Source organism: Phodopus roborovskii, unplaced genomic scaffold (genome assembly GCF_943737965.1).
Source record: "Phodopus roborovskii unplaced genomic scaffold, PHOROB, whole genome shotgun sequence".
Taxonomy (NCBI): domain Eukaryota; kingdom Metazoa; phylum Chordata; class Mammalia; order Rodentia; family Cricetidae; genus Phodopus; species Phodopus roborovskii.
Genome location: NW_026126447.1, coordinates 36,217,434 through 36,243,479, shown reverse-complemented (window position 1 = coordinate 36,243,479; position 26,046 = coordinate 36,217,434). Strand labels below are relative to the sequence as shown.

The window sequence follows — 26,046 nt, the reverse complement described above, 5'->3', positions numbered from 1 at the left end:
TTTAGCTTATGCCAAGTTGACATAAAACTATCTTGCACATTTCCCAAATTTGTTCTTTGTTCATCTTCTGGTTTCTACGCAGGCACCAACACACATCTAAAAGCAAACTCCAGGTGTACAAGGTGTGTGTATGTTAGTTCCTGTTACCATAGTATCGAGAGTTTGATAAAATCATCTTAGACAAAGTGGAGCTGGACATAGTGGAACATATCTGTGACCCTAGCTAACATTCAAGAGGATCACATGTGGGGTTAGCCTGAGCTGCCGACTGAGACATTGTCTAGATAAATAAGAGGTTTATTTTGACTCACAAGTTTGAAGGTTCCATTTATGGCTTATTGCCCCTGGCTTTTGGCCAATGGCCCACTGCAGAACTGTGTGACAGAGATAAACCATGCCCTTATGGCCAGGAAGCAGAAGGCAAGTGTGGAGAGGAGTGTACAGTTCCACAGTTCCCTTTGAGGGCATACTTCCAAGTGCTCTAAAGACCTGGTAGGCACTGACATCTCCCAATGGCACCCACCGCTCTTGGAAACAAGCCTTTAACACAGGGCCCTTGGGGAACACTGAACATGCCTGCTGTAACATTACCCTTCATTTCCACCCCTCCCACAGCGTGACCTCCAGGCATTCTTGGGCAGTTGTTGATTCTCTGTCTAGACCATATTCTGGCCTATCAGCCTCTGTGTACAGCCTTCCCTTTTGCTCAAGCTGCTGTTTCCATTATTACACTCTTATATTACATTCATCACACACAGTGATCAAGTGACCTTAAGACTGATTCTGGTGGGCTTGTCATCACACTTGGTATGCTATCCAATCTCTCCCTGAAAACCCAGGGACTGAACATACAAAGGATGTCATAATTTCTGAACTTCCCCACCATACTATCTTTCCTGCCATGTTACAGACTATGACCCCATCTTCCATCTTTCTTCTCCACCCAACAGCTCTTTCCACTTTTAGGCCTTTGTGTTACCTATGCCCACCCTTTCAGTCTTTCTCTAGTTGACCTCTTGTCCTAACCCAGAGCTTGACATAATTGTTTCTTTGGGAGAAACTTCTATGTGTCACTATGTTTGGTTTATTGGAAGCAGCCCCTGATACTTGTCTGTTAATATTTAACTGTTGGTGGTCTTAGTATGGAAGGATACATGAGTTCAAGAAGGAACATGGGCTGATTTTCGTATCTCTGTCTCACATCTTTACCATAGAGTCTGACACACAGCAATCTATATGGAACAAATGAAGGATGAATCCTTGAAGGAGTGATGGAAAGTTGACTCGAGAATGGTTTCAGGAGGTAACCTCCAGCACTGAAGACACCGTGTACACTCTTACAGGGACAAGGCAGTCCACTTTTGTCATTCCGAAACCTGGACTCTTGTTTTTATTTTTTCTCCTTCATGTTCTCTGGTCCTGAGTTACTTTGGAGAACTGTGTAGCTAGTGGATAAAGATGGTATCACCAATCTTACACAGACATTTTCCCTCACATGTTGTAGTGTGTGTTCTGTGAGACTCTTTAATAAAAGCAATTCTATACATCTTGGGTAGGGACACAGTTGGTTGGCATTGTTATTTCTGGTTTTGACAAACACACACACACACACACACACACACACACACGCACGCACGCGCACACACACACACTCACTCACTCACTCCTCTCAAACAAACCCAACTCACCATTCAGAGTAGACTAGAGATTAAACAATGGCTCAAACAGTAACATTAAGATCTCTTGTCTTCTTGGCCTAGCAGAGGATTATACAATTTCAGCTGATACTTAGACAGATTTCCTCTATGTACAGCAGACATTGTTCTAAGTGCTTTCATATAGTAACTAATTTTATTATCACAATTGATATGAGCACTATTACTACCTTCATTTTCAGAGGCAGAAAGCAATCATAAAAAGCCTGACAAGTTGCCCTATGTCACACAGCTAGAAAATGGAAGAGTACATATTTTTACCAAAGTGGGCTACTTTTGGAATATGTAGACTAAAGTATCAGGCTATAGAGTAGATGGCAAAATGTAAATGATGACCTATGCCATAAGACCAAGGTAAGTGACAAAGTCCTGGAAGGAAGAGTCATGAGGGCAGTTTAGGAGCCTGCCATAGAATAGGACAGTCTGGGCTTTTGGGGGGAAGATGTGGATAGTTGATACAAGTGTCAGCTTCCCGGAGATGCTAAAGGAAGAGGGCCAGGACACCTGGATGAAGGTGCAAAGAATAACATGGAAATAGCCAAAGGGACAAGGCAAAGAGACTGAAGAGTACAGGAAAAGGAGAGAGAAACCTTTAACCACAGGCTGACAGCATGCAAGGTGGGAAAGAAGAATACTGTGAGTGATGAGGCTGGAGATGCTGTTAGCTCACACAGGAGAAAATGATAATCGGACAGAACTGTAAGTAGAACTGGAGGAAAAAATGTCATGAAATGTGAGCAAGAATGTCTCCATTTCAGGAGACCTCCCAGAGACAGACTTTGTTCCCCTCTACTGTTAGCAGCTTGCTTTCGATCTCTTTATGCACACCATGGGCAAAACAATTAAACTGCATAAATCCATGGTGGAATAGAGTCCATTGCGTGGTGGGTAGGATCTTGGAAGTCTCATAGAAACACACACGCTTCATCATATCTACAGGGCTAGGGCAGGAAGTGTTGGTTTTAAAAGTCATGCAGGACAGACCTGCCGTGCAGTCTTTGGAATCACAGGGGGAACCGTGAAGTCCTCAGCACAGCCCCAACCCTGGCAAGGAGTCAAAAAATGCTGGCTTCTTGTTTCCTCTCAGAGCTTCTACAGAAAATGAGCTTCCTGCTTCCTTCAGCTGGGGCTGTCACTGATATATATGCCCTCATGCCTCATGATCCTTCATTTAGCTCTTGTTCTTTTCTTCTTTGACTGGAGTTTGTTCATTACTCTTCTGTAACCACTAATAACGGCAGTTAGAGAGAAAGAAGGAAGCACAACAGGATGATTTATCCAGAGCAACAGAATTACTGTATGGAGAGAAAAGGCGCGTCAGCACGGACGGATATTTATGGGGAAGCTGTATATTACAGCTTTGCTCGTTAAGATGCTGTAGTTAAGATTCTGTGAATGTTAACGATCTGTATTAGAGGAATAATGATGGACTCACAGCAGCAGCAGCAGTTAACAGATACCCCATGCACCAGATCCCCCAGTCCCTTGATGGATGCCGCAGAAGGAGCAGCCATGCAAGGCACCTGTGCATGGAAGAGCCCGCTGTCCTTCCTTCTGCACAGGAAGGGCCACCCACAAAAAGCAGCAGGAGCAAGATGGCCTGAGGCCTCCAGCTTTTGGGTCTCAAGCATTCCAGTTTCAGTGGCTACAGGGTTCAGATGAAAAATGAAAAAAAAAATAAAATAAAAAAAAAACAAAAACAAAAACAAAACAAAAAAAAAAAAAAAAAAAAAAAAAAAAAAAAATGCACCACATTGAGGGTAGGGCAGCCCCAGCTGGTCCTGGTTTGTTCAAAGGAGACTTTGTTTAAGTCTGTTGTGCTGATATAATTGTTAATATCGACATCTCCCCTTTTGTTTGAAAGTAGACCAGTTTGGAGGATAAACTAGGTCACCCTAGCTTTAGGGTCAAAGAGGTGGATGAGAGAGACAACTTAGCCATGCGTCTTCTGGCTGTACTAGGGAGGTAATGCTCTGTTTCCTCAGCACCCCACTGAGTGTGCAGGACACCCACTGTTCCAGTCCTTTGGGACAATTTTGAAATAACAATGCATGGTGCCTAGAATGGTGGGTACTCTATTTATTATTAATATTTGCTTGTCATCCCTGCTGGGGTGGCTTCCAAGAACTCTGGTATTGGAGGAATTGGTCCCTAGTCGGGGATGCTGTTCTGGATAAGTTTAGAAGTACAGCTTTGCTGGAGGAAGTACATCACTAGTGTTGGGCTTTGGATCAGTATGGCCCCTCCCTTTTCCAGTTTGCTCTCTCTGCTCCATGCTTATGGAGGACCTGTGAGCTCTCAGCTTCCTGCTCTGGCTGGCATGCCTGTTGCTTGTGGGCCATGCCGCCTCACCATGATGGACTTTTATGCCTCTGGAAGCATAAACCAAAATAAAATCTTCCATAAGTCACTTTTGGTCATAGGGTTTTATCGCAGCAACAAAAAAGCAACCAATATGCTTGACAGGAAGGACTGATTTGTGTCTCTTCCTCCCTCCACTAATAGGTTGGAGTCCTACTTTTCAATGTGGTTTTCTCCTTCTCCCTCTCCTCCAGCCCATCCACACAGGCTGTGCATGGTAGGATGCAGTCTACAACTCAAGGACAGTTTTCACCTTGATCTGGGACTTTGAAGCTTGTACAGGTTATAAACGCAGTTGCTTCTTCTGCTTAGGTCATTTGCCTCTGGTGCTTTGTTCTGACAGCTCAAGGGGATGCCACAGGACCCCAGCTGTGGTGCCACTATAGGTTCAACACAATCCTGGGTTGTCAGTTAGAACAGACTAGAGTCATAACAGCCTGGATCTCTCTACATCATCTTACCCCTCTAGCAGATTGAAAGCATCCTAGCAACTGAGGCAGGTGTCACTCATGCTCATGTCTTAAAGCATTTAGTAGAGTCTACATGAATGTTCATAAAAGAAATTATGATCAATGTTTACTGAGCATGTACTCTGTACCAGGTACTGTCATAAATGTCTTATATGAATTATTTATTTAAAACACAAAAACCTCTCTGAGGAAGGTTCATCCACAGCCATCATCCATACCTAGCAGATGGACACACTGAGACAAAGGGAAGTCACAGCTGGCACAGTTGGCAGCTGAGGGATACAAGTTTCAAGCCCAGAGAGTGGGCCTGCAAAGCTCACACTCACCTGCATCCCTCTATCTCCTTACCAGCTCTATCCAGTTAATGACACAGCACTGATGTAATGTCATCTCATCCACAGTGACACAAGGAAGTCGCCCTCCATGTTGTGTCAGTTGGTCACTAGCAAATCAAGCAATTTCTGAGAGTCCTATAGCTGAAATGTAGAAGGCCCTGGTTTATCCCCAACCTCATGCTCTCTTCGTTTTCTTAGAGGCTCTCAATTTATGCAAATCCAAGTTCAAATGGGACATTCTCTGAAGGACCTCTGCCTCCCAACTTCCATGCACAGAATTAACTAAAAGAATTCTCTGGACAATGGCATCGAGATTATTATTCTCCCTCTATCTTTTAGGATGCTCTGTGCATTAGAGCACATCTTTCAGAAGATGCAACCTGGTGAGAGAGGCTCGAGGGTCCAACTCAGCTTTAGCCATATTTCCCCTTTGGTTTGCTTCTATAGCACCCTGTCCAGCGTGTTTTAGATCAATAAAGGCTCCTGGGTTTTACAAAACATCTGAAGAAAAATCCTCTGGGATCCAGTGGCAGGTATTTTAGCAGAGAAATTGAGTGGTCACTGTTTTGATTCAGACATGATTTTCCAACACACTACCTAGCAAACATGATGCCAGACAGCTCTGCATGCAACACTCACCCCTTTCTCAACTCTCCACTAACTCACCATGTTTTTCTACCTTGAGAGAAAGAGATAGATTTCACTCAAATGAATAACTTTATACACCTCAAACTGGAGTCCCAGAGGAAGAGGAGAAGGATTGCTGCTCAGTCTTTGGCTGGAACACAGGCAGCTAGTGGTGAGACTGATGCAAAATGTTCTTAGATTTGGAGACACAAAACTGGTTGTACAGAAGTGGCAGAGCCCAAAGGGAACGAAGAAGATTGGGTGCCTGGTCCCTTCTACCTCCTTACTCCATCTTCCAAAGGTCATTGTCTCGAGTGTAGCTTAGGCTCTGATGTGTTGCACCCACACATCTGCATGGTTTTCCTGATCTATGCATTCTCCACCAGACTCATTTAGATCTTTCTTTAACACAGGAAACCATCTTGCCTCTAGATGGAATCTACAGAGGTATTCACTTGCCTATGCCTTGACCTCTCTGTGTAAGAATCAATCATGCCCTTTTTCTACTCTATACTATATTGTGTGGAAACTCTCTCTCTCTCTCTCTCTCTCTCTCTCTCTCTCTCTCTCACACACACACACACACACACACACACACACACACACACACACACACACACACACAGAGAGAGAGAGAGAGAGAGAGAGAGAGAGAGAGAGAGAGAGAGAGAGAGAGAGAGAGAGTCATTGGAGACCCTACACTGCTAAGGCATTTCTTGAGTGACTGGAAGTGTAGCCGAGTCTCCTGTATGTTTTTAGTCTCCACAGATAGTTCCTCCCTCTTTTTGTGGGCAGCCTCTGAGACCCCAGGCTCTGAGTCCCAGGCTCTGAGACCACTCTTTCCATTGCCCTGTCTCTTTCTAATGGTTACAAATCTGCATTATCCAATTGCCTCATTGGCCTTTTCTGCTCTTCTAGTGACTTGTAACTGGCTCCCTACAATAAATTTCCTCCATTAAACCACCTGGCATGTTTTCCTGAGTCTCCTGATGGATGAACTGAGATAATTCTATTAGAGTATTAATGGTCTCCCCACCTGTTAAGCCACCTGCTGCAGGCCACCAGAGTGGTACTGAGAAATCAACTCTAACAGTGACCAGCAAGCACCAGAGTCTTCTTGTCGCATCCCAATTGCTCATCTTATTTGGGATCCTTGCTTGTTGGGGTAAGTTTCCTCCAGGTTCCCTGTCCCTTGCTTCTATGAAAACATTCTGTGGCCTGATTCTTGAGGTGACACTTCAGTCTCTGGGAAAAAGCCAGCCTTTTCTTCTCCATTTCAGTACTCTGAAGTACTCACTTCCCTCTTACATCTGTTCCTCTTTCTCCAGTGACAAACTCCTATGGTCTGCACTGCATGCTCTGGTTGAGGTCTTCACTCAGGGCCTTAAGGCAAAGCTTTCTACCTTCTTCCATACCATACTCCTGTGGCTTCTTATACATAGCTTCTCATAGCCTTGGCTATTTATAGTAATCATTATTTTCTATGTCTAGCCCCTTGGAACCATCAAGATTCTTCAGAGACCTATCTTTCCCATCTTTGTATTCATAGGAAACAAAATACTTGCTTAGTATGAAGAGTGAATGAATGAGATTATAACACAGTTCATCAAGGGCATCTTTAAATCAGTTGGAGTTCTAGGCTCTGGGATTGAAAAAGTAAGAAATGTCTATCAGTGGGATACACAAGTTCAAGGTCAATGGGGATTTTCTCCCATGACTATCAATTGTTCAGGAGGGACCTGTATTTTGGGTGAGTTAAAATCAGAAGTCTTACTAATGTTCCTTGTTGCTCTAACATCATGGGGATTCAAGAGTCTGTTTCGGGACAACTTTCTTGAGTAAAAGGAAGTCCACATAAGGGACATCAGAAAGGGCCACCTTCCCATCATCTTTGTAACTGCCTGGATCCAGACTCCCTTCCTTGCCTGTGGTTCCTCCTCTTGTATGACATCTCTGTTAACTGCTTTGCAATAATTATAATTTCTGTACAATGTGGTGCTTAATGAGGAAGTGAAGCTGACAAATGTTCAGACTAGATTTAATCCAATTATGCAACATCTTGATCCAGATTTCCAACTAAAGGAAAAACCAACTGCTGAATTGTGAATGAAAATTTATTTGCCATAAAAGATGGGAATTGCAGGGGGAAGTGGCGAATGGTTGTCAAGAGAATTCTTGCAATTCTTCACTTTAATGGATTGACTCTTCCTACATTTGTAGCGCAGAAGCTGAATTAAAACTTGAGCAGGGAGAATCAGACAAATGCTGGCTATTGGGGGACAGGAGCCGCAAATGGAAACGCACGGTATATGGAGGAAAGGTGGTGGTGGCAAAATGGGAATTTTCCTGATCCTCAGAAGCGGGGCCACTTGCAGCAAGATTAGTTCTTTGGTTTCTACAGGAGTCTCTAACATCAGGAGACTGTAGCAGTGTGCTTGGCAAGGGAAGAGGCAGGAGTGAAGGCAACAAGATCTTCCCATTTGAAACAATCTAAATGAGGAAGTGGGTGTGTGAAACCAGCCAGGTGTGCTGGGCATCAGGAGAAAGATGATTGTTTATAAACATGCTAGAGACAGAGAGTGTTAGTTAGGAGACAGATCTGATGCCTGGACATGGCATCACACCAGGGTTGAAGGGAGGAGCCAGAGAGCAGAGGAGCTCAGCAGGGAGAGTCTAGCCTAACATGTTGGAGGCCTTGAGTTTGATCACCAACACCATATAGGCTGGGTGGCAGCATACAGAATCCTTATCCCCGCTCTTCAAAAGCAGAAGCAGAGAGATCTGGAGTTCAAGGTCCTCCTTGGACTCAGGTAATTCTTGAGTCTTGGGCTACAAGAGATCTCATTTAGAAAAATAATAAAGCTGACAAAAATAAAGTATGCTTCAGTAAAAATTGTGTGGATGCCCGAGTCACACAATCTAGGGTTCGGTCCCTGGCTCTGCCATTTACCAGTTTCATGAGTGTGAGTAATGGCCCTCACAAGTCTTGTTTTCTGCGGGGGTTAAGTATATACACTTCCTAGGGCTATGATAAGAGAGAAAGATAAATGGAATCCAGAGCCCAGGCTGCCTATAGTAAAGTAGATGCACTGTAAATTCTAGCAACTTTTCCACAACTAAATTAGCCTTGAATTCCTAGTAGATATGGTTAGTGCCTGGCACTATAGAACCAAGGGAGGCACGGAATTGCAGGGCGAATGTCAAACACCATCACTAGGACTTTTGTCATGTTCTTCCAGTGTGGCGCCTTTGCAGGGTACACAGATAGATTAACTGCCCTGATCTCAAGCTTCCTTTAAGGGAACTAAGGGGGAATGTATTTTCTAGATACCTGTTCCATGCTGGAAGCTTGCTCAGGGAGCTGACTTGATTAGCACCTGATAAACTGATTGGCACCCAAAGTACTAACTTTATAGGACAAACCCATCATTCATTGCTGCGTGTCTCTGAGTGGCTGAGGCATTAGGAGAAGCTTGGCGTATAAACACTGCCCACTTTAGACAGCCATAGTGGCAAGTGGAACATGAATAGGCTGGTAAATTTGAGACCCCATTAGGACAGTTCCCTTCACAAGACAGAAATAGGAAGGGACCATTTATGTTGCTCGAATATTCTTAGAAGAGACTCTCCACTCAGTGAAGCTGCCATGCCCTCTGGACATCAACTCTAACCGTCTGAAAGTCTGAAAGCTCTTTCTTGTCGTGAGCCCTGACTTGCTCTCTCTTGTCATTTCACTTGTGTTTCATTTCTTAGTCATAAAATAGAGGCAGCAAAGACCAACTGAGGCTGTGAGCATCACGGGTATCTTAGCAACCTAGGACTCTGGTTAGGGCAATGCACACACCCTTCTTGTAACAATGCACTTAGCAGCCCGATTCTCTCTTACTTGCACATGCCATGTACACAGCTCACTCCAAACAATGCATTTAACAGCCTGCTGGAAACCTAGGCCCCACATACCTCTCTCTGAACAATGCAGTAAGTCTGTCTCTCTTAATGATCATCAAACTGAGGTAGTATTCAATGTTACTTGGGTTATGCCTTGGTATAGAAGATAGGAGGGAGGCTGATCTGGACTGAATTTGTTTTGTGTGTGTACATAACAAGGCAAACTGTTATCCCCTTTGAGGAGCGGATGAGGGGTGGAAAGGGGAGGGGAGGAGTGGGAGAAGGGAAAGGAGGGGGAACTGAGGTTGGTATGTAAAATGAAAAAAAATTAAATAAGAAAACAGTAAGGCAAACTATGTCTTCAAGGTGAATTTTTGGCACAAAAAAAATCCTATTTATCATCTTATGCCTATGTATAATTAAGTGTGCATATAGTTAAAATCAAATGCATCATGGGAAGGAGCATGACCTATAGAGGAAACAGCTATATAAGTGTACGTGCCAGTCAAAACAGTTCACACCAAACCACATCTCTTAGTAACCAAACTCTTCCTATTTTTGTACCTCATAAAAGGAGGCCCCACACAATAATCAGCTCCTGTGGTGTCACTTATACAGTTCACTGTCAATCTCAACAGTGTATTCTTTACTAATACCTGCTGTTGCTACATCTGAATGAAGTTTCCTTACCACTGTCACAGTCTGTGTACACCTTTATTTTATTCTTGAGTAAGATGCCAAGAACCTAGGAAATGCCCAGTCCATCCCCTGGCTACTGCTGACAGCACCCTTCTTGGTATTTATTTCTCCAATAAGCAGCCTCCATCCTCCTTGCAGAAGATGATTTCATACACACCGAACTCCCCAAGGGCCCTGGATGTCAGAAGAATGCTGTGAGGCTTTCATTGTGCAGAGAAAGAGAAATAGCTTCAGAAAGTTGAAGAAACTGAGAAAGATCTCGAACAAAGTACGGGAGAACTGTGAGAGGCACCTGATCATCTCTTCAGTTCTGAATCCAAGTTTCATTTCAAGGCAATCAATGTCTAACCTAAGGTATCAGTTTGACGATCTTCTTACTTGTCCCCATGCCAAACATTTAAGAATCTCATTGAGGCTGATTTTGAAGGCTGGGCATGGGGAGTAGATTCTGATAGAATTCAGAATTATTACTGATAATCAGGAAGTCTTTTATGCCTAACACAACTATATAAGAGTTTTAAATGAGGCAATTATAAGTTCAGGACAAGAGATCTTTTATTTTTTTTTCCAGGCATAAGAATGTTACATAGGGGAATAAGGACCATCGAAAAGAAAAGCACCAATTTTCATCTAAAATGGCATGAAGGTTTGGGTTTATGTCATTCAAACAGATGACTGTGCCAGGGCAGTCTTACCCAGCTTGGTGTCATAGTGTCTGAAACAAGTACTCACAGCCTGAGTGCTCCTGTCTCTCTGGCAGCCCCACAGTGGGACCAGACTCCACTCTCAAAGGCTAATGCAATGAAAAAGCTCTCAGTAATGAATACGGTAATGCCACATTTAGCATTGTGTGTCCCCACTCAGGAATGTACATTCTTGATAGCCACTCCAAAGACCAGGATATCTGGCTTGAAAACATGCCCAGAATTATGAGCTGGCAGATACAGAGGATACCTGAATTTCCTCTCTCTTTGATAAGGGCATTGATGATGAGTTCATTAGCTTAAGAGTGCTGCTAGGTAAGGTAAAAATGGACTCAGGAGTCAAAAATACCCTGCAATCCATTCAGTCTCCAAGGGGCTGGCATTGTGCCTGGAGTTTGTTCTAATCCTGCTCATCAACAGAGCTGTGCTCAAATTAATGTGCCTTCCTAAAACCATCTCTCTATCCAGCTAACTTCCCATCCAAACATGTATGCCCTTGGCTTTGTAAGATCTTTCCATAAAAATATACCTGTGTATTTAAGATTATAGAAGAGATTATCCCCTGTGCAAAGCTTGCCGTTCTCATGACCAGGAAAAGAGGTAAAAATGTATATTTCTAGGTGAGGGTAGGATTAATGATTATCTTGGCTTACAGTTCCTAGGAAATGTGTAGGGGGGGTGTTGCATGACACTAAGAAGAAATCTGCTGGAAGAGGACATCCCAGACTCACAGTAAAGTATGTACACACATTCAAAGGCACCCAATCCTATAGACAAGAGGGCAAGCAAGGGCTGAGTGGAGTTGTGAAGCTGGTGGATATCAGGCTGGGGCACAAGCCTAGGTTAAGGGAGCAGGAGGAAGGAAGGTGAAGGAAATAGCCAGCTTTCTTTCCATAGCTGTATCCTAGGCAAGGTGACACAGTGGGTGAGTGTTAAGAAACAATAAATTCTAATTTCTGTTCCCAAACGCTGAAATCCCTGACCCATCAGATGGGTTCTGCTGTTAAGGCCATTTCTACTCATGTGTGATGATGAAATGCTTAATGTGGCTCTGGGGGCAGTGGAAGAGGGCTTGCCTCCCTTCTAAGACCCACAGAACTTGCCTGGTATGAATGTGTCTTTTTATGGGAAGAGAACTGACCATCAACATCGAAAGGAGACCAGAAATTCCAGGAAGTGTTCCTTCAGAGACAGGATGCCTGTCCCTCGGCAATTCACAGATAATTAGGTAAAAGAAATGGAATGACAGCCAGCAACTTCTGAATCCTCACTGGGCTCAGCACTACACTGTACGCTGAATGAGACTAGCTCACACCACCCTCCCACCAAACCTTCTAAGACAGATGCCAGCATTAGCTCCATTTTCAGATGAACAAATAGAGACTTGGAAAAGCTAATACAGCATCCAAAGTCACAAAGCCAGGGAATGGTGAGGCTGAACTCACATCCAAGTGCCTCTGATCACAAAGCCCACACTTCCAGTCACTGGAGAATGCTGCTCTCTGCCAATGATACAACATCATTAGAAGTTCCACAGAAGTGAATTCCAAACTGCAGGTTCCTTAGGGACTCCAGGAAAGATCCAGAGAAGAGATTTTAACTGAATCTTGAATGTTGAAGCAAGAGTGTTTTTAGCAAGAATAGCGAGGTGTGAGGAGAAGATGGAGTGTTATGGTGAGTGAAAGAGGGCACCTGAGGGTCTGCTCACTGAGGCATCTCCAGGAGCAGAGGGTCAATGGCTGAGGGCTCTGGGGCTGGGAAACTAGGGTTGCCCAATGGGCTGTTCTACAGAGTGAGCAAATCAGAAATCACCTTAGATAACGGCAAAGTACAGGCAACACGAAAAGAAAGCAGAATCAAAGTAGCAAGTATACTTCAACTTGATTTTTATAATTCAGTAGTGATTTCCCATGGCAACTGCAATAAACAGACTGCATGAGACCCAACCCCATGTACTCTTCATACATTCTCGATCTTTTTTGCAGTAAAACTATAATTTCCACCAAAATGGAGAGTTCATTTTCTAAACTTGAATCTAGAAGAGGCTTGGATTACTTTGGATGAAGAATGCCTTCGTCTCCCAGGTCACCATTCACACTCTGGAACCCCATTCACACTCTGGAACCCGTGCCACCACGAGGTGACTGCCACCTGATGAACCTGTTGGAGGAGGAGATACTAAATGGAAGAGAATGCTGGGGACTTTCCAGAGGCTAGACCACAGCTAACCCAATCCCCAATCTGTGAGATGGCTCTGCAGGGATCGATACAACATTTCCTGACCCACAGGTAACCAGAGACACAGGTCAAGGAACTCTGGGAAAGGCGGCAGACAGCAGCAGAAGCTCATTGCCCACTCACAGATCTGTAGGCAGTGAGGAACAGCCCAGCTGTTCAAGCTGAGTTTTGGGAGTAGATTGCTTTGTATTAGCACCATGTGTACATGTGTTCTTGTCTTCTACACCTCTTGCCCCAGTCAGGTCTTTAGTGGAATGACTCTCTACTTGAGATGTATTTGGGGTTGCATTAAAAGGAGTATTTAGGTCAGAGAAAATTGACATGCACTCAATTTGTGTAATATATAATTCATAACTCCAAATACATTCCTCTTGCATATTCACATGTAAATACATATTAACATTCTTAGTGTATTTTTAAATGTATTAAACACCTGAAAACTTTAATGCTTTAACTTCTGGAATCACTGATGAACATCTCATTGGTCAGTGCTTCTTGAAACACCAGCTTAGAAATGTATGCTAGCTTTCTTTGTTCTGTTGAGAAGATAGGTAAACCTCAAGGTGCACCTTGGGCTGAGGAGGTAGATGACTACTTGGAGCATAAGGTCCACTTGTCTCCTTTTATCTTGTTCATAGAGACTTCTAATTTTTTGAACGACAGTCTGCAGCAAATGTGGTTTAAAATTAAACCATGTAAATGCTATCCTTAATTTTAGAAGATCTATAACTAGGTAAGAGATATATTGATATGCTCTTAAAATGCAAGAATTATAGTGGTCTTCAGGTGACTATGTAGTAAAATCGATGGACCCTCATCCTTTCTCTAGCCTTCTTTGTGACATGTAAATGGCTTCAAGGGGTTCTGGGAAGAAAGTCTATGCAGACTGTTAATTCTGTCAGACCATGTCCTCACTATGTTATCGTGTATTGGTCTCTTTTCAAAATCGTTAAGCACTGTAAAGACTCTAAATAGTTTCTGGGACCTATCCCTAGGCAGCAGAACACAAAACAAAACCCCAAAATAACTTTGCCAAGTCAGCAAAATCTTTTGGCTTTGACTGCTGCTGATGTAGGAGGAGACTGGTGCAGGTGTGTGTGTGTGTGTGTGTGTGTGTGTGTGTGTGTGTGTGTGTGTATGCGTGCGTGCGTGCGTGCGTTCAGAAGGCCATCTGTCAGCTTGGTGATCCAAACTATGAAGAAAAACCATGCATATTTATGAAGGTTGGAGGAGGAATAGGGCACGAGTTGTTAAAGGCAAAGTGCAAGGACGGGCTGGGCAAGGAGCAGCTATGACAGCAAACACTGTCTCCTTTTGACATGGTGTTCCAGGAAGAAAAAGAACGTAAAACACAAGCTTTGGGTCCAAAGACATGTATTCTTTACACAGCCATTCACTTTCAGTTTTGCTCACTCATACTCAATTACGCTCTTGCAGTGCAGCTATTCTGTGCCAATATTCCCTTGTAACCAGGTCACCGGTGGGGCATGCTTTCTGTCCTTGGCAGATACACAGTGAGGAAGGTACAAAGGGAAAATGACCACTCCTGGTAAGTTAAAGCAAATTTATTCAGTTCTACCAATAGATACTGTTTACCGAGTGACTAATATGACTAATATGAATCCAATGGTTATGGTTTTCTACCACCATTACAAACATAAGAAGACTTAAAGAATAAACAGAGAAAATGGCCCACCCAAGGTCAAAGCCATCAATGAAGCCAGAACTCAAAGTCAGTTCTATCTCATAACATTGGGCATTACCTCTGTGCTCAAAGACAGCTAAATTTTAGGCACAGTGCTGGACTTCAGGAGCTATGAATTCACTAAACATTTTGGGGGAACACAAAATCCGATGGCTCTTATAGACATATTAAGGGAAAAATAACATTCACCATTATCATTGCAGAGCGAAGCACAAGAGCCCACAGAAAGATAAGTCACCCTCTTTGGGGCAAAGAAGGCTTCCAAAATGAGGTGCACACTCAATTTGAGATCAGCCATCCCAGATCAGCCAAAACTGCTAGTTCAATCAATGCTTGTGGCAGCAACACACAGCAACATCCTCATATAATCAAATTTACGTCCTGTGTTAAGGACTTTCCAAAGATGCTTCTTTCAATCTTCCAAAGACAAAAAGCAGGCAGTACCTGCTTTTAATATTTAATGACAGAGACTTTTTAGAGACAAAGGGTCACTCAGAGACCCTCAATAAGTGCCCATTGGTGACAACTACACCTAAGCCTTACACTGGCAAATCAGGCTAGTGCTTTGTGGCTGATGGTCAGTTTCCCAAAGGAAAACATCATGTTGATTCTCTCACCTGGGCTCTGTGCAGATAGATACGGACCCAAGGCAGAGCAACTTAAAGTGACAGGCCACTGGGAAGTTTGCCTTCCTGTGGGAAGTGTGTAGGAGCCCCACAGCTCCCTGGCAGCTATCTAACATGCACAAACAGGGTCCTCTTTCTCTGTGTCCTTTCTCTTTTTGAATAAGGACAGGAGACAAATGGGGCAGCCAAGATGTTCACAGGAAGGAGATGAATGTTCCAGCACATACTGTTTTCTCAGTTCAGTAGCTGCTTTGTGTAGATGACAAACTTTGGACCAAGGGACACAGAAACTCCACCAAAGCTCATGGGGGTAGGCAGAAGCTGGATCCACCAGTGTTTGCAAGCTACAGCCCCAGCCTCGTAGCTCCTGCCTGCTTCTCTTGGGCCTTTGAAAGTATAGAAATCTGTTACCACACTGGGTAGGTCTAGGGCTCAGGGAACAGTGAGCGGACAACTAATGCAACCCATTGGTGTGGTCAGATGTTCCCCAAGCAAAACTCGTAGTATCTTTACATAATGGCCTTTTAGGATTCAAATAAATAAATAAATAAATAAATAAATAAATAAATAAATAAATAAATGGAATCCCCTTTAAGTAGAAGAATCCCTATCCTTTATTAGGGTAGAGTCAAGTGTCTATTAATTATTCCTAAATTTGTTGTTTCCTTCCTGTCATGCAGCTACAAGGGCTCACTTTTGGTAATACAAGGACCTCAGGAGGCTCCTGAGGTGATGGGTTCCAAAGATAGGGATGATCTGTGACTGACCTTCAGAGCAGAAACCCCACAAGTCTCCCTGATAACTGGATGTAGGGTTATCAGGCAGCAGACAGAGCAAGGAGAAGGCAAGGTTTGAAGGGCTGGACCATGGGGGAAGAGGGGGCAGGGACCTGGGAGGTAGCTGATAGAGCCTCAGACAGCCTGTCTGCCAGGCTAAGAGGCTTAGGTTTTTTCCCCCTGGAGCTATTAAGCTTGGAGAGGGTGTGACCAGAATGGCTAATAAAATCAGAAAAACTAGGGCAGCAAATAGAGCATGTTTCCTCGCATATCTAAACCTGTCAGGGGCAAGTGAGTCTATCCAGGCACAAATTGAACTGAAGGAAACTGTGTAATAGGGCTGGACCAATCGAAACCTGAAGAGTAGGCCAGTCCTCAGTGTTGTTGGCATTGGGAATAAGAGGGGGTCTTCAGTGCCACAGTAGAGCTCCGCTTTCCTTTCCGGCTCAGATTACTAGGAGTCCCTCTAGCAGGTGGGTTTCAGATGCGCTGGGCATTGCTGTCCTCACTGTGGTACACCCACCTGCTAGTTTCTCTGCAAGCATGGCATGCATGGCCTTTTCTCTAAGTCCCTGCTAATGGGATAGGTGAATCGTTATACACCTCAAAGGCCCTGGATAGCCCTGTCATTGTTCCTTTGAAAAAGGAACTTCTCAATAAATTCCAGATGGGACAGGTAGGAGAAAATGACAGTGCCCCTACACTTGACAATGTACTGTAAACCTTTGGTTGGGGACCTCTGTCCTGGAACCTCTGGCATCTTGAGTCCCTTAGGCAGAACTGTTTGCATTATCCAACCCCATGCATTCATTCACAGAACAGACCTTTGTTGTGAATGGCCCTTGCTCATTAGTCCCTTTCTTCCCGCATTGTGTCTGTTTGTTTATCCATGAGGAACCATATGCGACACCAGAAATAGGGTTTCCTACCAATCACAGCCTCCACATGAATCTGGCCGCTAAGGCAGATGTACTTACACTTACAGGTTGACTTTTTGGCACATCATAAACACCTTCCTTCTTTTGGCTGGTGGGAACCTACAGAGAAATCAAAATCAACAGTCAAAGCGTTAGTGTTCCACTTTCTTTCTTTTTCTCTGTGTAACAGCCCTGCCTGTCCTAGGACTCTGTAGACCAGGCTGGCCTTGAACTCACAGAGACCCAACTGCCTCTACCTCCTGAGTGCTGGGATTAAAGATGTGTGACACCACTGCCTGTCTTGGTGTTCTACTTTGAAAGAACAAAGCCAGTCAGATGTCTCTGCAAGTTTGGCTGTGAGACAGCTCCTAAGGCACTCAGCCTCACTGGGTGGCTTTAGCCACATAGGCCTCAAGCCAGTTTCCTTCCCCTGGGCAAATCAATTAGGACATGGGTAACATTTTGTAACAAATGTCTGCTCTTGAGCCTTTCCCAGAGTACAAGAACAGCTGTCACCACATAACAGAAATAAAACAATGGAGTTCAACTTCATTTGGTGAAGCATAAAGGAGTCCAGGTGCTGTGCTTTCCCCAAAGAAGTTAGAAACAGTTTGTGGTTGAACATGTATGTCTCTGTGCTAAGACACATGTGATATCAGAACTCAAGTTCCTAGTAGAGTCAGCCTCCCACTGAGGTCTCACACAAGCCATATGATAATCACAGAAAGGGCCCACATGACGGTGGAAGTAAGACACCAAGATCCAGAAGTTCCTGACTGATCTGCCATCCCTTCCTATCTCCTTTCTCTGCTCATGCTTCTGGCCTCCTGGGGCTACTTGTTGCCTACAATACTCTGAGCAGACCATCAAGCCCCTGGGGCTTTGTTGCTCTTAGTGGGGCCTGCTCAGCAACACGTCTCACTCAGGTTATGGTAAGATGCAAAGTGAGAAACTGGATACAGATAAGCCCCACGATTCTGCAATATGCTGGGAGGATGATTTCCCTTTGTCACACTTACATCATCTACATATGTATATGAACACATTTTGTGATATTAATAGCGTCGAATACTTCTCTAATGTGTCAATCAAGGGCTCTGCACTGAAACATTCCAGATTGGAAGCACTCATTAACTGATTCCCCCCCCCTCGACTGCCATGGCTTTGCTCTCCACTGCAGAGACCAAGCAGTCGATTTATAATGTCCTGACAGTGGGAATGTCTTTCCAGCAGGCTGGATGCAACCTCAGGAGCAGATAGAGTGTGTCACAACCAGAAGGCCCCCTATGAATACCTGCTGGGTAAATCTTTCATAGAGCAGTGGTGGGGGGGGACCAAAGAAAAGAAGTGCCTGTCAAGCAGGGATCAGCCAGCCATCCTCTCCACCAGAGGAAGAACCTGAACCGACCCTTTGATTTCTCTTGTTTTTTTACCCTCATTTAACTGAAACTCCTGATGCCAACCCTACCTTCAATCTACAGAAAGCGAGGCTCAGACATGTTAAGGACTTTGCTCCAAACTTCAGACTTGGCTGTGTTCAAACCCAGATCTTTCTGGGTACCAAAATAAGACTTTTATTCTTAATACAGTGAGTTAACATGGCACTAGGCATGCCCCATGAGCCGGCAGAATTGGAAACATTACCCATAAAAATAGTGATGTGATAACCAGGATGTCTTTTAGAACTATATCCATCCCTCCTCCCTGTGATGTAGAGGAGGGAGATCAGGCCTGGAGAGGGTCCAGCACTCAGGCAGTGGGGCAGCCAGGCACTGCAGCCCAGGGTGTTTGCTATTTATTGCTACACTGTTTGGGTAGCTGCTTCAGGTGCAGTGAATCCTAGACAACCCCCCCCATACACACCTGCATTCCCAGAGGCCCATGTGCGCCCCTACAGAAAACAGAACTATGACTGAGCAGGCCGGGTGGAAGATGCCCTTCCAGAACCCCAGTTTGCAGGTATTCAGCGAGGAATGTAATCTCTTTGGTCCTGATAACTGAGCTCCATTTAGAAGGAATCCTCCCTGAATGTCTACAGAGTCCTTGTTAACGAGGGCCAATAAATTACCAGCCCTCACTTTTGTTTTCACTAGCTCACCCTTTACTGAGTGGAATGAAGAGTGTTCTGTTGCCTGTAATTCACTGCTCACTATGGGCACTTAGCACAGTTGAACCGCGGCTGCTTCTCAATTATCCCCACAAATGGAGAACAAGCCATGCGATGGAAAAACCCAAACTGTGCATAATTGAAAACGCTTTTCTACTTGGCTCTCCCATGGGTGAGATATCAATCTGCTTGTTTGTCCTTTAAGATTTATCTCAGCTGGGACATCTTCTCATAACTCCTGCCTGCCTCTATAGACCTGGTTGGGAGGGTTTTGTTCCTTTGTTTCCCATCTCAGGTACATCCTTTTACGAAAAAAAGAAAAAGTTCCTAAGCGATATTATATGTCAGGTAGTGGGCCTTTTCTGCACTGTGAGAAAGGCAGGTACAGCCCTGAGTCAGCAGATCCCCCTGTGTTGGGAGAGATGGGACTATACACAGGCTACTGATGCAGTGTGGCAAGGAACTCCCTATTCACGGGAGGTATGACAGTGTAAGCTGTCTGAGGGTCTGGAGTGCCACAGCTCTGTAGGTTGGCTCCAGACATAACACATGCTCCATATGCTTGTACTTCTATCTGTAAATGTTAGACAAGACATGGCTCATCAAACATTCACAGGTGAGGGCTAAGGTCTGTGGCTGTGTCACCTCTGCAGGGGTTGTCTGTTCCAACTACAGGGATCACTGCAGTACCACAGTGATGTAGAGTGTTAAAACTTTTAAACAAGGAGGAATGTGAAGATCTGATTCCTAATCCAGGACCGGCTACAGACTGCATGACTTAGAGGAGTCATGTTGCCCTCTGAGCCTCAGCTTCCTTAATTAGTTGACATGACCATCTAAGGGATTATTTATAAACTTGAGGGCAGGAGCCTTGCAGTGTTCACTGTTTATTTTCCCTAGTGCCCAGAAGATACTTTGGTGCCCAAAGATACACTTTTGAATAATCAAGTAGAATAGATGTTAAGTTAATCGAAGAACTACACATGAAGTGATGGACACAGACAGTACATTCATGCCAGTGGTGTGGTAATTATGTATGGAGAAGCTAGTCAAGGCTGTGTTGGGTGACACAAGGCCAGCTTTACTGTTTTAAAAGGATACTTAACACGTGGGGAGATTAATAGTGAGTTCTGAACAAATGAATGTGGAAAATATCCACTTGGAAGGTGGAATAATACCTTGTTAAGGTACTCCAGGTTAGGACTGGAATTACAGGCCCTGATGTTAGTACTTGTCCCTTATGTTGAAAATGACAGCCTTGGGAGCTTTTCTTCTTAGCTCACCAAGTGACTTGAAGACCACCATTACGTCATGTAGAGATATGTCCTGTGTTGTGTTAAAAAGAACTGATCATGGTTTTCGAGGGACATGACACAATTATGATTATTAACACAGTTTTGGAGATGTACCTCCTCCTTGGAAAGATGTCTTAGTAGCCCCAGAGCCTCTTCATCCTTCTACTGGGTAAAAATAACAAAGCAGGGCTGCAGCTTTCTGTAGGGCTCTCCCACAAAACAAGCTGTTAGTACAGTATCACCAAAAGTGGTACCCAATGATGACAATGATGCCTAAGTAAAAGGAAGGGATGTCTACAGAGAAACTTCTGTGGGCCAGGTACACCATGTCATCATAACTTCATAGGACTTGACACTGTAACCCCAGTTACAGCCCAGGAAGTTGAAAGGCAAAAAGTATGTACATCATCCAAAGGTACAAAACACTGAAAGGCTACCAGGCCTCAGGTCTGTGTGCCTCCTTCTAGAAAAAATGGGCTGGAATAAAATAAGGCCACCTTGAGTTAAGGCAGTAGAAACAGTAAGATGTATGTAACAGGATCAGCTATATAGAATTTGTCAGCACTAAAAAATACTGTGTGTGTGTGGGGAAGAACAGGCCTTCTAATGGCAATGCCTTGATAGCATGGTAATCTATAGGTCAAGGGCTTGTCTCTGGAGCCCAGCAGTGTGTTAATTACCTATGGAGAGCCCATTCAGGGTTGTGTTGGGTGACACCAAGTTCACAAGGGTGGACCTGCACTACAGGAGAGGAACATGACCACAGCCTTTCCAATAGATGGGATAAAATATTCACTCTTGTAACCATGCCATCCTGGTAATGATAGATGGGAAGACCAGGAGGCCAGTGCTGTTAAAACAAGTGTGATCTTTCAGACAGAGACTTAAAATACACAGTCTAATGGGGGAAACCCAGAGCCACACTTGAGCTGAAGAGCTAAAGGACTGAGGTGCTTTTGTGGTCAGAGAGACCTGCCTTAGAGATGCTATCTCACAGGCTCTGTGACCCCAGCAAGGTTTCTGGTCCCCAGAAGCCTCACTTCTCTTGTCTGTAAGATGGGAAAATGACTCAAGCCATCGAGGGTGTTGTAAGAGATGAAAAGTGTTACATGTAGACCCCTATGTGGGGGGGACATGCGTGAGCACACATGTTCCATTTCTAAGGACCTTGCAGCCTACAAAGCAAGTCAGCAGGATTGTAAGGTATGTGTTACAGACAGAAGGAAAGACCCTACCCAGAGAGATCTATGAATCCTATTTACTCATTTTACAAGTGGGCAAACTGATGCCCAGAGACAGGAAGGAAATCTACTATTTAAATCAATGGCTGGAGCAGGTACTTGTACTAAGATCTGGATCCTCATGGATATTTGTGTCCTGGGATGCTACCCTATCACCCATAACTCCACACAAGCTTGTTTCAGCCTCACCCTGATGGGGGTAGGGTGCCCTACTTTATAGTTGGAGAAACAGAATCTGAAAGACAGTAAGTGCCTTGCCCTCCAACCATGACCCAAAAGTAGCCGGTGAGAAAGAACAAACTGGGCCCCAGCTCTGCCCCAGCCTAAGGCATCTATCTCCTTCTGGCACTTGTAGGTACTCTGCTGTCCCCAGCTGCTGTGCTACTGTAGCTCATCTGGGTCTCTCCTATAGCAAAGGTGTTCCCTCTTCCAGGGAGGGCAAGTTAAGGGTTCTTTGGTCTCAATGTTCAGACACTGCAGGGTGGTACAGGGCTGTAGATCTGACATTGGGGACAACTGCAACTTTTCTTTCTAAAGACAGAATCTTTGTAAGAGATGACTAAACAACACCTCGTATTTTGAACAGATCTTCTCCGAAGCCATCCTTGCTCCAGCTCTTACTGATGGAGGCTCAGTGGTAAGAGTCTGGGTGGACCCAGGCAGGCATAAATAAACGATTGTCTATAAGGCCGATTTAAAATGAATTGTTTGGAGAAACAGCATTGGACTTGCTCATTTAGAGTTCTACATGTTTGATAGAAATTGAAAATACATTTTATTTTGATTTCACAATTAACACATGCCCAGGGCTGAATAACTGAACACACAACTAAGTAAATTAAAACCACTGATTAAATAAATACATCAAATCACTCCTTCTCCCATAGTACTAGCGCTATAAATGAAGACTAAGGTTCTCATTAATGAAAATTATCATATTTATTTGATGTGCCACTAGATCACGAGCCACTGTGACCCAAGACACAAGCACTTTGATGGGATTCCTGAGGAGGCTTGGGTTTGGCCTTCACTTGTGTCTGGTTTCAGTCTTGGCGCTAAGTAGCTGTGTAACCCTGGGGAATCTGCTCCACTGAACCCCTGACCTGCAAAAATCCCCAGGATTAAAATGCCCATTTTATCACATATTTGTAAGAGTTGAAAGAGTTTCAAAATGTTTTGTGTTCTTTAAAGTTATGAATATCAATTTACCTCCCCTTCAGGAAGGATAAAGCCTTTAGCTATACTTTCTTTTATTCCATCCATACTCCTAATGTTGTTTTCATTATAGTATTTTCAAATCTGTCCCTTGTTTACAGGAGGGAAGCTAGGTTTTCAGACAAACTGGACATATGAGTTTCCTTTGAGAAGTGAAAGACCCTTCTATTTGGTAGATTGCCATTTTCAAGGGTATTATCTCAGTTCAATAGAATGCTTGGGTTGCATATTATTTAAAACACCTATCATTCATTCTGGATTAAAACACTGTACCCACTGGTCATAGAAGTTTCAACAAAGAGGCATGGAAACTGCTAGGCAATTGCTGGGAACCAGAAGTCAGTGTAATCAAAGGCATCACACAATCCTATATGACCACATGACCCTGACTTCTTGAGACCATCAGTATGCTAGCATTTGCTGGTGGAGGGGACATAGGAAGAGAAAAGAATCTTATACCTGGTAAATATTTTCTTCTGTTTCAGGATCACGGATTGGTTCATGTCCAGCCTCAAATACAATGTACTATTGCAGGAGGAGCAGCCAGAGAGGAAAAAGCAGAAGGAGACAAAAAAAAAAAAAAAAAAAAAAGAGGGAAGAAAAGCATTTGGAATTTAGATGCAAATCACAGCAAGCATTACAGAAGCATGCACAAGAGGAAACATCTGAAATTATGAGTAGGTTACTGGGATAAACTGGGCCTTGTTAAGGAAACCTGCATAGTTTTGCTGGCTGGCCTCTGCAGTGAGTACACTGGGCCACTGCAAGTCTTTGCAGAGAGGTGATGTCTCCATTCAATGGTGTTTTGTCTGCGTAGCAGCTGAACAGAATGATGCTGTAGTGTCATGGAGCTACAGCCTTGCAAGCTTCAATTTAAAGACCCATTGCATTCCTAAGATCCTGGGCTAATGCTCAAAGATCCCAGAAGTCCCAAACTCTCTGATCCTACAAACTCAATCTTACCCCTTAAAATACCTAATGTTAACTTTTCTATGAGCACATTTCAGACTTAAAGGGCTGGGGCATTTCTAAAAGGCCACCACCCTCATCCTCTATGAGCCCATTCATCTGTGTTTTAAGCTCCTACTATTTCCTTCTTCATCCCTCAAAGGCAAAGGCGTGTTCAGTGATGCACCTCTGACTCGTACAGATAGGTACTTTGACACCTATGTGTCTGAGTACATGATTTATTAGTTTATATTTATCATAGCCATAGCAGCTGTTGGTTTGGAAGTTTGCATATATATATATATATATGCAGTGGTTCCCACACCTATGTATCCTGGTTAGAAATATAAGTTGGGGGTTTGCTTTTATTTTCAAAATAGGAGTATAATTTTTGGTTTACTTTTTCCTACTTAAAAATAAGCACAGGAGGGGAAAAACCCAGTTCCTCCTTTCTGAATCACTGCTTGCACAGACCTTGGATTTGACCCTAAGTCAGGTCATTACCCACCCCTGTGCTATAGACTAGGAAGAGAGTGCAGATGAGGTCCTGGACAGAGATGTCTCAGGATTCTCTCTCTTACTTCACAGCAGCTCTATGCCATGAGCTAAATAATCAGAGGGTTAGCCGACATGATCAAGGCTTCAGAGATATTCTTACATCCCTGCTAACCCTCATAAGCCATTTTCTAGGGCAGTACTCAAATGTCACCCAAATGTCATCCTCTCAACCCTAATTCTTAGCTCATAGAGGCCACTTCATTATCCATCTCATCTCTAACAAAGTTAGAACAGTCAAGAGAACCCTGAAAAACATTCATTTCTGGATTCAAACTTTGCCAGACCATGGAGGGAACTGAGGCAGGGGAATGAAGAGGGAAGTGGATTTCCAGAACTTGTGTTACTAGTACTGGCTAAACTTCTCTCAGTGTGGAAACTCTCTCTCTGCAACCCTGACCTTGGAAGTCATCTCAATCCTTCTGCATTCAACAGATTCCTCAGTTTTTAGTTCAAATGGTCTCACCATGAGCACAACTGCATACAAAACCTCGATGTGGTTCAGAAATTACCTGGTACACGGGATCTTCAACATCCTCTTCCAAAATTGTCTATCCCAGTGAGGGAAGGGTGAAAGCAAAGGGTACAAAGGAAGAGACGTGAGATTATCTTCAGATAATACAGCACAGTGGAGAAGCCAGCATTGATTAGGATAGGCTAGGAGGCCATTAATGCAGAAAATACACAAAGAAATTCCAAACCCCACAGATCCCACCCCACCCACTCCCTGTGTTAACAACAGCAAAGCTAGCAAAGCTGCTATAGGCCTTTAGTCTTCCTCACCCTGAAATCTTCCCCTAGATTAAAGATTCCCCTTTCTCTAGCTTATATCAACTCAAGTCTCAGGGAAAAAAAAAAGAGAGAGAAAAGAAAGAGAGGATCACTTTAATGGCTTGGTTCGGATGCCTGCAACCTACACAGGAACCTTTCATCTCTGTTTATTTCTGCTCAGCAGCAGGAGACAGCAGGCTTGTCAGTTTCCCATCTGTTTATTGTGGGCCCTGTCTTCTGTGGACTGGGAGGAACATATAGGTATACCTGGTACACAGCTTGTTCACACTGCTTATCCTTTTGTGCCTTTTTTTCCAATTCTTCTCTTTGCTTCAGTTCATAAATGAGTTGAAAGAGATCTCTCAAGTCCAGAATCACAGGTTCAGCCTGGAGTGAGAGGTGGTGAGACATGTTAATAAAGAACCGCAGCTACTCACTTTTGTTTGTGGCTCCAACCCGCAGCCCTTCCTTTTCCTATTAAACTGAAAGCATTCCGTTCTTAATTAATTCTACCTTGTTTATATTGGTTTAGCAAATTGCTTCTAGGCTAAAGTTCATTTCTTCAACTAATTATATTTGCAGATTCATAATAATCATAAGCATAAAAGGCATTGCTTTTATTTATTAGTGATTCCGAATACAATGAAATCAGGGCAGGCCATATGCAAAACAGCTATTTGTTTTCTCTTATTTTCTTTTTAAATGAGGCTATGAACACAAGGAAACTTATTTGTATACGTGTCTCTATCTAGCTTAATCAGAAAGGGAAAATAATTAGTCATTAGGAAATACCCATTAGGAATTTAAAAAAAAATCCAAATGGGGAAGACCATGTTTCTTTGCTGCAAAGCTG

General features: G+C 43.7%; 1 protein-coding gene across 5 annotated transcripts in view; it reads right to left on the bottom strand.

Moving 5' to 3' along the window:
- The window catches only part of Dab1 (DAB adaptor protein 1), a 243,203-nt gene that overhangs the window by 34,844 nt on the left and 182,313 nt on the right, over nt 1-26,046 (bottom strand). For 3 of the 5 annotated variants that reach the window (XM_051188284.1, XM_051188285.1, XM_051188286.1), the window contains exons 5-8: nt 25,461-25,580; nt 24,935-24,973; nt 23,379-23,444; nt 17,122-17,181 (exon numbers count right to left, since the gene is read on the bottom strand). In XM_051188284.1, the coding sequence (XP_051044241.1) occupies nt 17,122-17,181; nt 23,379-23,444; nt 24,935-24,973; nt 25,461-25,580 (285 nt within the window). The remainder of the gene's footprint in view (nt 1-17,121; nt 17,182-23,378; nt 23,445-24,934; nt 24,974-25,460; nt 25,581-26,046) is intronic. The other 2 variants (XM_051188287.1, XM_051188288.1) reach the window with 1 other exon arrangement.